Below are 13336 nucleotides of genomic sequence, written 5' to 3'. Positions count from 1 at the left end.
GAAGAGAAAGTGCAAGTCTTTGTCATTTGCAGTTATTTGGCATGAATAAATTGTAATATATTGTTATTTTCGCCACTTCTCACACAAATTGCGTACGCAGGAAATGCCTTCTGTTGATCACTTATGGTACTAATGGAAATTGATTGGATATAAGTATTAAAATCACTTGTTTGCTTAAATCGCAAGTTAACTAGGAATTTAAAAGCAAAAACAATACCACAAAAATTCACCATATCTTTATAAGAGTAAACGTTTCGGAGTCCAGCTCCATCGTCAGTTCACAAAATTCAGTTCAGAAGAAGTTCAGATCTAGAAACACAAATACAATCAATTAGTAGAGTAAAAGGCACTGTTGGGTTTTAAAACGGAGAATAAATAAATAAGACATGAAATTAACGCTAGTAAACGGCCTATCTATTTACTATTTCAAGAGTAACGGAGCTAAAATTTAAACGGCATTTAGACTAGGCTTCTGCTTGAATATATATAGGGATTCTAAAATGCGTAGATCAGTAACACCGGATGCGGAAGCTAGAATTTTAAAATCATTATCGGATACAGAGGTGTTGCATTGCTCAGCATGAACACGTACAGCAGAATTAGGTGGATGTGCAAGTAGGTTCCCCGTCCTATAACTCCTGCCCTTATGCTCAGCCAGCCTAGTATAGAAATTGCGTGACGTCATACCGACGTACGCTGATGCGCACTGCGCACAACTATATCTGTAAACTAGTGACGATCGCATAAGAACAGGTAGGGTATCCTTAAACCTGAAAAACGAGCTGATTCTAAAATTGTTAACTAGCAACACATGAAGATTTACATCCGAAAGATATTTAGCAAATAAAACTTTTAATTCCTTTGACATTAAAAGTCATGTCTTATTTATTTGTTCATGTCTTATTTATTTAATCTTCGTTTTAAAACCCAACAGTGCCTTTTACTCTACTAATTGATTATATTTGTGTTTCTAGATCTGAACTTCTTCTGAACTGAATTTTGTGAACTGACGATGGAGCTGGACTCCGAAAGGTTTTCTCTTATAAAGATATGGTGAATTTTTGTGGTATTGTTTTTGCTTTTAAATTCCTAATGGAAATTGAACATGCCCACTAATGGCCCAGTCATTATCAATCGCATTACACATTAGTACATAATTTAATTTAAAACTAAGCATAATAACTTTTTTAACGAAAAATCTACCATAAACTCTTCAAACAGTAAATATGAGTTTATTTCCACCTTGATAAAAGATTTTGCTCTCCAAACTGAATGTGTCATTTATTTAATCATTTATTTTGCTTTAAAAACTTCAGTAATTTTTCGGATGATTATCGCTCCATCCTGAGTAAAAAAATGCATCTCTATTCCAACTAATAATTTATATAATTACGCATTGATTATATATAAATAATTAAAATAAATAAATAATAAATTCGTATTGATTCATGTAAGTTTGGCCATTTCGACAGCTTCCATCATCTGCCGAGCGTTGTAGGGGCAACTGCTGTAGACTTGGTGGCAAGACGCTCCACGGGCGCCCAGTCGAGCAGCTTCCTTATACTCAAGCAGCAGGGGGCTGTCTGGTAATAGACCTTCGCCTGGTCTGATGGAGTTGAACAACTCGTCTCCATTGCTGAAAAAATTGAATTAGAGGCTGAGTTATGTTCAGATATATCGTTAATCATGATTCAATTTATTAAGACTAAAATTACGTGAATGTATCGAAAACTATTCGGTTAAATGAAATTCAATTGATATATCAGTAAAATCGTTCATCAGCTAATTTTGAAATGTATATGAAAGGGAGCGATGAAAGCTTGTATACAAATTTCTGACAATCTAATTCTTTCCAAAATTTCGCAAACATGTTGAAAAAAAAATCTGGGACGAGTCTAAAACTAGAATCATTAGCTCTCGTTATGAACCCCATACCAGTTCCAACTTCTAAGAACACGCGGCGAGTAAGAATGTTCGGGGGAAAAAACAGTAATGAGCAAATTTTTCTTACTGGATGAGTTGGAGAATCGATCGTTCATCCTCTGACAGCAACCAATGATCACGACTGGCGAGCTCGCAGACGAGTCGAGGACCGCAGTTTTCTGGATCATCTTTCCGAATTTGCGCCAGAATTTTTTCTTCTTCGGTTGGCTTTGAATTGAGTCGTGATTTGAAGCGCTTTAGTTTTCTGGCCTCGATGCTGCGGCGATAGCGCTTTTCCCTCGATTTCGGCGGGTTTTCCCCGATGCTCTTGTAGTATTTGTCCCAGTAATCTTTGTAGTAATCTTCATAGTATTTATTATAATATTCTTCATAGTACTTTTCATATGAGTCGGTGTTTTTCTTTGATTTAGAAGGAGTTTGTTCAGCAGATCGCCGGTAAAAATCATCAGCATCTTTCGCAAAATCGTCATTTCTCCCATACAAATCACCGTATCCTCCATAACCGTAGCCCCCACCTCCACCATATCCTTCATCGTAACTTCCACCGTATCCACCACCTCCGTATCCTCCTCCTCCTCCCATACCATATCCTCCACCGTAGTCACCACCGTAGCCACCACCGTAGCCACCACCGTAGCCACCACCGTCGCCCAGAGTCTTTTTCCTCAGTATCCCAGTTACGCCAAGTGCACCAAGGCTTATCAGACCAACCTTGATTAGGTACGATGCGTACGTCATACTGGCCGACAAGCCAGCCGAAAGAACCGACATGTCACCTTATGAATGGAAAAAAATAAGTGTTAACTTAATTTTTATATAGATTAGCAGTTAAAAAATGTTATCATTGCTCTTAGGAATAAATCACATGAATACTATTTCACAATTTTTGACAGAAAATCTAAACATATATCAACGCTAAAATACTTATGTTCCATACACAGTTTTAATTGAAATGTAAAAGTTATAAATCATGCCCTAAATATAATACCAGATGCCAAACCTGCATAATATTCACAGCAATCAAATACAAGTTCAAATGGAAATGAAATTTCTATTTGCGTCTTTTATAACAGGGAGGCATTTCCGGCTTTAATTAATAAGGTTCTCTTTCATGGAACTTCTAGTCTTCATTTAAGTGAATGAAAACAGAAATCATAATATGTAAGGGACGTAAAGTTATCTAAAAAATAAATCTTGAAGGGGGCTGTGACTAAGTCTGAAAGAATTAATGCACAAAATTCAAAATTTCCAAATTCAAAATTATGCGAAATAATAACCGAAATGTTGCTAAGTTTTATACTTCGTTAATTTTATTCTCCTGCTGTATTTGTCAGAATTACAGGTTAACATTAAATTCGTAAAATGTCTTGGTCGAAAAACGTAGATGTAAAAGATCGTCAAAAAGAACAAGGTCAATGAGATTCTGCCTTAGAGTCTTATGGGATTTACTCAGGTGATTATTGATTTGGTGTGTTTTTTTTGTATTTATAGAAACATATGTCGCTACGCTAGCCCGTGCACAAGTGAAACTAAATGAAATTGCCTGTGTCCAACAATGATGCTTCGCTCGGGGCAACTTCAAATAAATCAATCGAAGTTCTGGCTGTGGGCAGATCACTGTTTGGACTGACGACCTTGAATTGCGGGACGTGTAAATAATTGAGAAAAAAATTCATCCCTTGGAAAATAACCATTCTGTACTGATCGTAAATACTTGTCGTATTTGAATATCGTCTTTCGAATAAACGCAATTAAGGGCCCTGCGGGACGAGGACGATCATATTTTTTTTCTTAGATATGATACAATTGGCAAGCACTGTAGCGGCATTAAGTTTACGCATAACCTGATTACTTACTTGTGAAAATACACAGTGTCTCTCTTGCACTGAAATCAAAGTCCTCACTCACTAACTAATCACAAGTGCTTCTAAACACATTTCAAGATAATTAGGATGTATCCTTTCATTGTCTTTCCCAGCACCACTTTTTGGGCATGTGCTGCTCACGGAAAGACCGTCTATTGCGCAGGTTCACGGTTGAATGCGGCCTCCATGTACACGGTACCTCTGGAATCTTCCCGCAGCTGCCGACACCGCGAAAGTCGTGCCGAAGAAAGCGGCGGCGGCATCGGCGTCCTGCAGGCGTGGTATCTGCGGGTCAGAGCTGAGAGAGGCAGGGCGGGCGTTCGCCGCTCTCACTGCCACAATGTAGGCCAGATGTGTTTTTGCCCACAGGTGGTGGAAACCCACTCTCATAGAGGAGACTCGAGAGGTAGTGTCATGTAGTTGCAACAGGTGGGCGTGCCGGAGGGTACTTATTAGCTGAGGACGTGAGTGTCGCATGATGTTGATTGGCAGAATTATTCAGAAAGATTTTTTTTCTCCGAGATGATCTCATTACACAAGACATCGGGTTATCTCAGGTCCAATGTGTTTATGATAAATATTTAGTTTTTGTAAATTATAATAAAAAAAACATCCTGGGTGTTTGGTTACCGATATTGTACGGGTGTGTTTGTTCCGTGGACTTTTTGTTCAAAAGGTGTGAAAAATAATTGTTGGAGTCAACGGTTTTGTTGAGACTTACAATACAGTAATTTGAGTTACCCGTTTTCTTTGGCTTAAACAGTTTCTCCGGCGAAGACCTTCAATTTTTCCATTTCTTGTTGCAAATTCTTACCCACACAGGCGTAATGAATTGATGCTCTTTCATTCATTTTACAATTAATACTGCGTCATTAGGACACCGGAGTTGAATTATTCAAGTACCCTTTTTTCGTCATTAATTATATTTATCCAAGACGTCTCATTCTCACCAATTAATCACTAAAGTGTTGTGTTTTAAACCTCTGGACTAACTTGGCAAGTGTTTGTCAAACTCAAATAAAGTCTTGGGCAAGTTCGGGTGACTTGCAGCTTTGGAAGTTTTTTTTTTTTTTGTGCATGGTTCCTGAATTCTTTTTGGTGGTCGAAAATAAGTCTTTTGACTCTGTTGCAAAAAAGTATGGTCGTTTTTCCATGTTTTTCAAGCTCAATGAAACGGTTTTTACACACCATATCCTAGAACGCTCTGGCCATTCAGAAACTAGAGCGTTCACAGAATTAGTGTAGTGGAATTTCTATATATGTACACGGATTTTTCTCATGATTACAGTTCAACAGAGATAATCTTAAAATTACATTAATGCGGTAGGTATTTAAAAGTCTTTACTACTGTATTTGGTTTAACATATATTCACTGTACACAAAAAAAATAATACAAAGATATTCTACCTTTAAAATAAATATTCTAACATATTATTGCTACAATAAATAAATGCAAAAACTATTGTAAAATAACAATCACGGGCTTTCTTGGTGTGTGAATAACAATTCTTTGTCTTGCCACATCCGCTGCTTTGCATTCAATTGCTTTAGTTTAAATGAGAGATAATTAGTACTGAGGGGAACGCATGTTGGTCTTCTTGTTGAAAGACTGCAAACTTTCAGTGCCATTTAAATACTTTAAAATTACTGGCATTAGAGACAATAAGCTACCGCGGTCATGTACGGTAAGTTCTCATATGCAATATGGAAACATACCTGAAATAGCAATGAAACTTTTACTACTACTTACTTTTTCACTACTTTACTACTTTTGTTATTATGTGTGCTACAATATCCGACAATCCAATAATCCGCATGGAATTTCCACAAGCTTGCGAAAGAAAGAAATAATTACAAATTATATGTACTAACAAAAGTATAAACCGTCGCGGAGAATCATCTACATTAATAATATTTTCCTAAGGTGCAAATATCAGTTAATTTTCCTTGCTATTCCAGGTATGTTACCATATTGCAGATGAGAAATTACAATTTCTCATCTATTGATTACAAATTGTTGGTAAAATTAATTTACAATTATTTATTGGTTTCACAAGTTTATGGCAATTTCATACGGATCATTGGATTCTCGGATATTGTAACGCACATAATAACAAAAGTAACAATGGATCTTGAGGATCAACTGAGAAAATGGTATTACTGTTATCTCGAGATTTAACTTATTCTTTCATTCGACCTAAATGTAATAAATAATTTGTGTACTTACATTATTTACACATGACTTAATTTGTTCGTACTTTCACAGCTCCTCAAAGCCTGTATTAAACGCAACACTCGGCTTTCAAAACACTCCTGAAAGTACCTAATTCTGAAATTATCTAACGTATGGCTCTAGATTGGTTTCAAGATTTTGTATATGTACCAGTGTTTAAATCTGGCTCTATTATGCTTCACCTTTTCAGAACATGAATAAAATTTATAATTTCGGTCGCTGAATATGGACAATTTCTGTATCGTTGCGAGCAGGCACCCCCAGTCCTGCCAAACTTTGCCGCAGCTCTGTAATCTGCAAGGACAGGACTGCTGCTGCGCACGCCTTGCCCTGGATGCGCGATGTTGAAGAGCGCGTCGCCAGACCTGAAGAAATATAACTCAGCACTCACTGCAGTGAGTGACAGAGAGCGCATTTTCTCGTCGATGAAAACTTGAGGTCACGGACAGACGGACGGACAGACGGAGAGACAGACGGACATTGCGAGCACAATAGTGCATTTTTTCCATAAATGAGAAAATGCTCTAAAAATGAAGAAGCAACACCGATATCAATATCTTCGTTCTGAACTTTGTTCTCAGTTTAAATATTTTTTAAACTATGATAGATTGCGAACACTGGAAATGAAAATATTTTAAGTTTAAAAAAATTTTTTGTTGTCATACACTAGAAAAGTTTAAGTTCAAGCGATGAATTGAATATCATTGAGATAATTTGTTGCCTCTATGGAAATGGATCCAGTGATAGCACAATCGATCGTAACTTCTAATACATTTAATTATTCAATTGCATTATTTCCTGTGTGAATAAGTGTCATATGAGAAAAATAGGAGAAAATAATTATTGTTTGCGGTAGCATGGAATATTAATCGTGGATATACCACCCAGTATAATTGTGTACCTGACAAATTGCAGGATATCCCACTCTTCTTTGCGCAGAGCTCTGAATTTCACAGCGGAAATCTCGCAGACCAGCCTCATGCTGCAGCCATTCGCATCCCTTCTCTTCAGCTCATCAACGATAATTTCTTCTTCATTGCGTGTCCTGCGATATTTGCGACCTTTTGATCTACGGATATCCCCATGGATGTAACCACCTTCTGCAATATCCGTGGATCTCTTCTTCCGTATCCATTCTGAATTACGTTTGTTATTTTTTCCATGTCGACTCGAGCCACCGATTCTCCCTCGGTTACCATAAGGAGAGGGAGCACCGTATGAAGGTCGATGTCCATATCCTCCTTTTTGATCTTTATATCCACCATACCCTCCTCCGTAGTCTCCGTATCCTCCATAATAATCATAATCTCCGTAATCATCTCCGATAACTCCACCGAAACCTCCATGCCCGAGATATGACGCTAGCCAGAGAGCGCCGAGCCCGATGAAGCCCGCGTTCAGGAATGACGCGGAGTAGACCAGGCCGAGGGCTCCGTGCGCGAGACCGGAATACGCGCCCCACACTCCCAGACCCGACGTTGCATCAACAGTGGTCATTTAATCCCCTGTAAGCCAGGAACATTACAGTTAGTATTCAAATTTAATATGCAATAATATATAACATATCGGTAATCAATAACGAGAAATCGTTAAATTCGAAATAAATTACTTAAGTGAATATATCATTAACGAAAAAGAAAACGTAATTAAATCAAAATAAATGTTTAAGTTTTAATTTTGTTGCATATTTAGTTCGTCTGTTTTGAAGAAGTAATGAAATACATGATATAGTAAGGATTTCTTGTCCATAAACCATCGATTCTTTCATCTATCTCAAAACTCGATATTATTAGTATGCGTTTCGTCTCAAGTTTCCATTGGAACAATGTTCATCGAAATACCTTCATTTGTTCGTTGAAAAAATTATTGAAATAATCAATGTTCATTGGAATAATTTAATTTTTTCCTGTTTGCACTTTTAAGTGATGCACGCACTGGCTAATTTTAATATTTTATGGATTATTTCTTCCAACGCTCTGCTGGATAATTAACTCTAGCTAACGCCAGCATCAGGTTGAAGATAATCAATGTTAGCGAGACGGGATGACGAACAACAGATTAGAAAGCGTCCGGTTTTCTATAGCGGAAAGAAGTCGTTGGATTGAAGGGCTCGTATCGATATTAGAGATGTTCTTTCATGTCCCATTGTTCTTTTAATGGGGGAAAGCTGATTGATTGGCACTCGATTAATGCAGTCGCGCTGCTGATGTCAATTGAATGGCTTATGAGAAATACTGAAGCCATTTGACTGGCGCATATGAAAAACTTATTGCAATTGAAAATCCGTTAACAAAAATTGGTCAAATTTGTGTCATGATTGCTGTATCAGGTTGTGAGAAAGTGATATTATGAGGGTTGTTTCAACATGAAAATAAGGTAGGGATCCCTGACGAAAAACTTATTCGATATCCCGGATAATTAACTTTCATTTACTACCAAAGCAACTGCATGAACATTATCATTTTGTGTTGAACATTTTCAACAATGCTTAAAGTTTACGATAATATAAAAATTCTACCACAATGCTTTTTCGAGAAAAAGTAAACTACTAATCAAATCAATCAATTGTATTCAAGCTCATACATGTATTCAAGCTCATGCATACATGTCTTTACAAGTGCCTCCATGTCAAAAAACTGCTCCCAAAATTCCCAATTACTTTCTCGACTTCGGAGCATATCTTCACCATGAGCAGGAGAAAGCTCCATCTGTTCTTATGTCCGCTTGTTGGGTGACCAATCGTAAACTCAACTCAATAAATCATTACACAAAGGCTTTTATGAATCGCAGATTTACATTTTTTAATTAACCGGTATTGTAATGAATTGAAAGTAAAATTTCTAATGGATATGAATGATTACAACGTTAATGACAGATAAAGTTTCAATTATTTTTAAACCAGGCAAGTTCATTTATATTGTTATACTATCAAAATTTGAGCGTTACTCGCATTTAACTAATATCAATACCATTGCGGATCAAATAACATATATTAACCGTCACTCACTGATGTGTAAACGGCTGTAGAAACTTTCTCAACTTTTTATCAGTGTGGCTACTAAAATACTGGAATCCATTAAGCGGATTTACCGGTATTCCACAGTAATTTGCCGGCAAAATTTCAAGTTTTTAACATAACTCACTTTCGATAAGCGTATTGTAGGATTTTTTTGTGGGTCCTTGAGAGTTTTTAATGAATTTCTGACTCTCTATCGATATAAGAAAGTGACTTCAGCAAATAATTCTTGTGAGAGATTGTCAGTCCACTAAGATTGGACGAATCTTTTAAATAAATTTCTCCGGATTTCTCCTGCACATGAATTAGCTTGAGTAACATATGATTGGTTAATGGCAATGGGTCATATTAATAGATCAAACATTGTCATCATATCAATTAATTAATACTGTACAATTAACCTCACTTACACTTAGAACAAGGATTGTGTTCCAATAACTTCAAAAGTAAGGAAAATGCTTTCCTGGAAGCGTATTTAAGCGACGGAGAAGCTTGAAATGTTGGAGTGTATCTGGCACTTCACTTTCTAAGAACACTCGTCCAGCAAGACTGGAAGCGTTCAACCACGAGCCTCGGTTTATAAAGCAACGAGAGAAAGGATAGGCGAGTAACAAAGAAAGCTGAATTTTAGATGTGGAAGCGAGAAATTTATTTTTCAAGGTCTTATTTTACGAGTATTCATAATAGTACTCATGGCGAAAAATAAATATTATTATTTACACCACGAATATTCACAAATAATAATTTACGAATATTTAACTGATTGCAACTCTTTTCCAAACTATATTTTACTCGGGTCTTTGGAAGACTTGGATACTGTTATAGGTTATTGCAAATTTCGAAATATTTTGCGAGTGTTTTTTTATTTACTCAGTCAGATGCGTAACATTTTATTGATGAATTATTCAACGTTTTAACATTTTTAAAATATTCCTTCATTACTTAAAATTTTCAATACAGTTCAACTCTGACGTTCATTATACTCTATTGATATTGCAAAGTGAATTCATTAAACTATAATGGAGGAAATGTTGGCTCATCCGATAAACGATGAATTTTAGAGGATCAGAATTAAAGGAATTCACCTCTGACCTAAACTCCGGTTCAATGCAGGCAAAGGTTTCGATGAATACTACATGGATTTTGATAAGTGTACGTAAGAATATAAACAACGAAATGCATGCCAAATAATGAAATAACTATGTCATTTCTAAAGTGGCTTAATTTATAGAATTTGACCGTCCAAATACTTAAACGGAATTTGAATGACTCAAGTAGCTACTTTAATGCAACTGCTTTCTTCTAGCGACAGGCCAAAAATATGCAAGGGAAGAATTAAAACTCTATAAAACTTTCATTCAATATTAAACAAAACAGCTCGAGGAGAAATAACAACAACAACTTACGAAATATACGCAATATCTACATATATTTTAGCTAAAATATCAACGGTGACAAAAATGAATTCAATGTTCGAGAAATTTTCCTGTGAATGAAATCATTCCATAGGGAAGAAGGTTCACTAATTGGGGTCAAAGAATTTCATATATTACTCGAATCATTTCACATAAGAACTGTAAACGAAATTATTACAAAAACTATGTTACATTTTTACAATCCAGGTGCATATAATTTTCAGAAAGTGTGCGGTTACACGAAAGACTCTTACATTACTTTGTCCCATTTAATTTGGTTGCGTTAAATGGCAAACATAATAATGTAAGGATATTCAAATTAACTGGTAGTAATTCAATTATATAATTTCACATTATAAATTTCGACGTCAGAGATGTTACTGCTCAACCACAGAGATCATCCAGCAACGTGCATCAAATTTGAACAGGTTCCTTCCATTACATTTGCATGAACACATCTCCTAAACACAAGTGTATTTTTTACTCCGAGTGAATAAAAATTGCCTTGATTTCGATTCATAAAATTAAATAAAAAGATATTTCTAATTAAAAAAAGTATTCAAACTATATATTCTTCGCGCTTCTAGTATTTCATTAATCATAGTTTTTGCATCAACAGGGCATGAAAAAAATTGATCGCTGCAGGAGCCTCCTCGCTGACCAAGATAGGCCGCCTCTTTATAGTCCCTCAGAGCCTCGCTTGTGGGACCGATCCCTTGGCCCGGGAACGCCTGGTCGAAAAGTTCGTCGCCGTTCCTGAAGATAAAAAAATTAGCTAAATTTAGAATGATTTTCGTAGAATACAATATTTTTATTATTATTGTTCATGAAGTACTGATGATTTGGCGAAATGAGATCACCGATGAAAATTAACAAACTTGTTTACAACTAAACCTTGTAGCGCACCAGACTTTTGTAATATTATAATCGGACCTAGTTTATGAACAATAATATCAATGCAGTCCGACAAGTTTTAAAAATATCTAATTCTTCTATAACTTAGTTCACCAAGCAGGCCAATACCGTTTATTGATATAATAATGGTACAAAATTGGGCTAACTGATACTTTAGTATCGAGAAAAGGCATAGCTATGTCAAAAGTTTGCTTACCATACAAAAGCGAGGATTTCCCATTCTTCCCGAAGAAGAGGTCGGTCTCTGGTAGCTGAAAGTTCACAAACAAGCCGAAGTCCACAATTGTTTCTATCATTTTTCCGTATTTCTCTTAGTAACTTTTCCTCTTCCGGCTCTGAATTTGATTGCAGAACAGCACTCTCAATTACTTCGTAATTGGAAGTCCACTCTGGAGTTTTGGTGTAACCCGATTGCAAGTTAGCGTAGTTTTCGGCATTTCTTCGGTTTCTGCGATGGCTTCTTCTTCGACACTTTGAATCGCATTCTTCGCTATAGATGCTGTGACTGTGTAGTGCACCAAATCCCTCTTTACTTGCTGAACTTCCACTGGGAGATTTGAGTAATGTTTCTGGGAAATGGAATCCAGTTGATGCTTTTGGAAGACCGTAGAGTGTGTCATCTTCTTCTAAGCTTGCGTGATGCGCTTTAGACGAGGGTCTTGAGCTACTTTTCGATTTGCTGTCGGAAGAGCTTTTGTGATGAGATTCGTGCGAATGGCTTTTGTGATGAGAATCGTGTGAATGACTTTTAGACTTCGAATGACTCTTTGGGCGAGAGTGACTTTTATGGTGTGAGCCGTGTGACTTACTTTTGGAGTGGGAATGACTTTTTGGTTTATAGTGGCTTTTGTGATGAGTTTCATGCGAATGGCTTTTTTGATGAGGTTGACCTTCGTAATGCGACTCATGTAAATGATGTTTATGATGCGATGCCTGGAAATGACTTTTGTGATGAGACACAGCGTGGCCATCGTGACCTTTCTGGTACTCATGGCCACCCTTGTGATGCCCTTTACTATGTCCCTTAGAAAAATTGTCACCGATATTGTTGAATCCATCGAATCCGAGTCCATCTCCATATCCACCTCCTCCAGATCCGTAGCCACCAGCATATCTTCCAGGAAACCTTCCACCATATCCACCTCCACCACTATATCCTCCTCCTCCACCGTACGCTCCTCGCCCTCCGCTCCCTCCACCTTCATATCCTCCTCCCCCGTATCCTCCTCCACCGTATCCTCCACCACCGTATCCTCCATAGCCGTAACCGTAATCACCATAGTCTCCGTAATCATCGAAGCGGTTTCTGCCTCCAAACTTCTTGAAGGACGCTATCCAGAGAGCGCCGAGACCGAAGTAGCCCGCGTAGATGAAGCCTGCCGCGTGTGCCAGAGCCACGGAACCGAGCCCGTGTGCAGCCGCTGCTGCCGCGTACGAACCTGCGGTGGCCGTCGCAGTGCCAGTCACGACCACCATCATGCACTAGGGTGGAAAAAATGAATTATGAATTTAAACTAAAATTTTTACAGTTTCACAGGCAGTGTGATAAATTAGCCAGCTATGAAAACGGTTTCAGCAGAAAATAACCTAAAACCTATGTCGACATTTATTGAATTAACAAGTTTCCATTAGGTTATATGAAGATTTAGTTACTGCAGTCGCAGCTAGCATAGCAATCTAATATCAAAATACAGAATGAAAAAAACGCAATCAAGTGTTTAATAAAACAAATTATCCAATTATTTCCTGTCATTTCAGTCATCCATAAATTGCAGGAACCGTAACAATTTATATATTGATATTTACTCATGTTATTAACAATTTTTACAAACACAGATGGTAGATTTACAGTTTCGCCTTCAGCAGGGCCGCTCGATTGCTACACGCATAGCACGCGCTAAGATAAGAAGAGAAAGCTGCTCTGGCGTCCCTCGCAGTCTTGTCGTGT

General features: G+C 37.3%; 3 protein-coding genes across 3 annotated transcripts; all 3 read right to left on the bottom strand.

Moving 5' to 3' along the window:
- Window positions 1–1045: 1045 nt before the first annotated feature.
- Window positions 1046–3974, bottom strand: LOC108666133 (keratin, type I cytoskeletal 10). The gene is made up of 3 exons (XM_018152951.2): window positions 3801–3974; window positions 2012–2720; window positions 1046–1636 (listed from the first exon to the last, which is right to left on the bottom strand). Exons 2-3 carry the CDS (start codon window positions 2713–2715, stop codon window positions 1447–1449), a joined length of 894 nt encoding a protein of 297 aa, XP_018008440.1. The 5' UTR covers window positions 2716–2720; window positions 3801–3974; the 3' UTR covers window positions 1046–1446.
- Window positions 3975–5218: 1244 nt separating this feature from the next.
- LOC108666132 lies at window positions 5219–9633 on the bottom strand. The gene is made up of 3 exons (XM_018152950.2): window positions 9469–9633; window positions 6944–7547; window positions 5219–6407 (listed from the first exon to the last, which is right to left on the bottom strand). Exons 2-3 carry the CDS (start codon window positions 7537–7539, stop codon window positions 6221–6223), a joined length of 783 nt encoding a protein of 260 aa, XP_018008439.1. The 5' UTR covers window positions 7540–7547; window positions 9469–9633; the 3' UTR covers window positions 5219–6220.
- Window positions 9634–9994: 361 nt separating this feature from the next.
- Window positions 9995–12603, bottom strand: LOC108666135 (filaggrin-like; the record flags this gene model as incomplete). The annotated part of the gene is made up of 2 exons (XM_018152953.2): window positions 9995–11229; window positions 11585–12603. Coding segments are annotated over 2 exons (1233 nt in total), but the record flags the coding sequence as incomplete, so codon positions are not given.
- Between the last annotated feature and the right edge of the window lie 733 nt (window positions 12604–13336).

Source organism: Hyalella azteca, unplaced genomic scaffold, assembly GCF_000764305.2.
Source record: "Hyalella azteca isolate HAZT.00-mixed unplaced genomic scaffold, Hazt_2.0.2 contig1600, whole genome shotgun sequence".
NCBI classification, from domain to species: Eukaryota; Metazoa; Arthropoda; class Malacostraca; order Amphipoda; family Hyalellidae; genus Hyalella; species Hyalella azteca.
The sequence above is the reverse complement of the archived record's forward strand: the minus strand, read 5'-3'. Positions and strand labels throughout refer to the sequence as shown.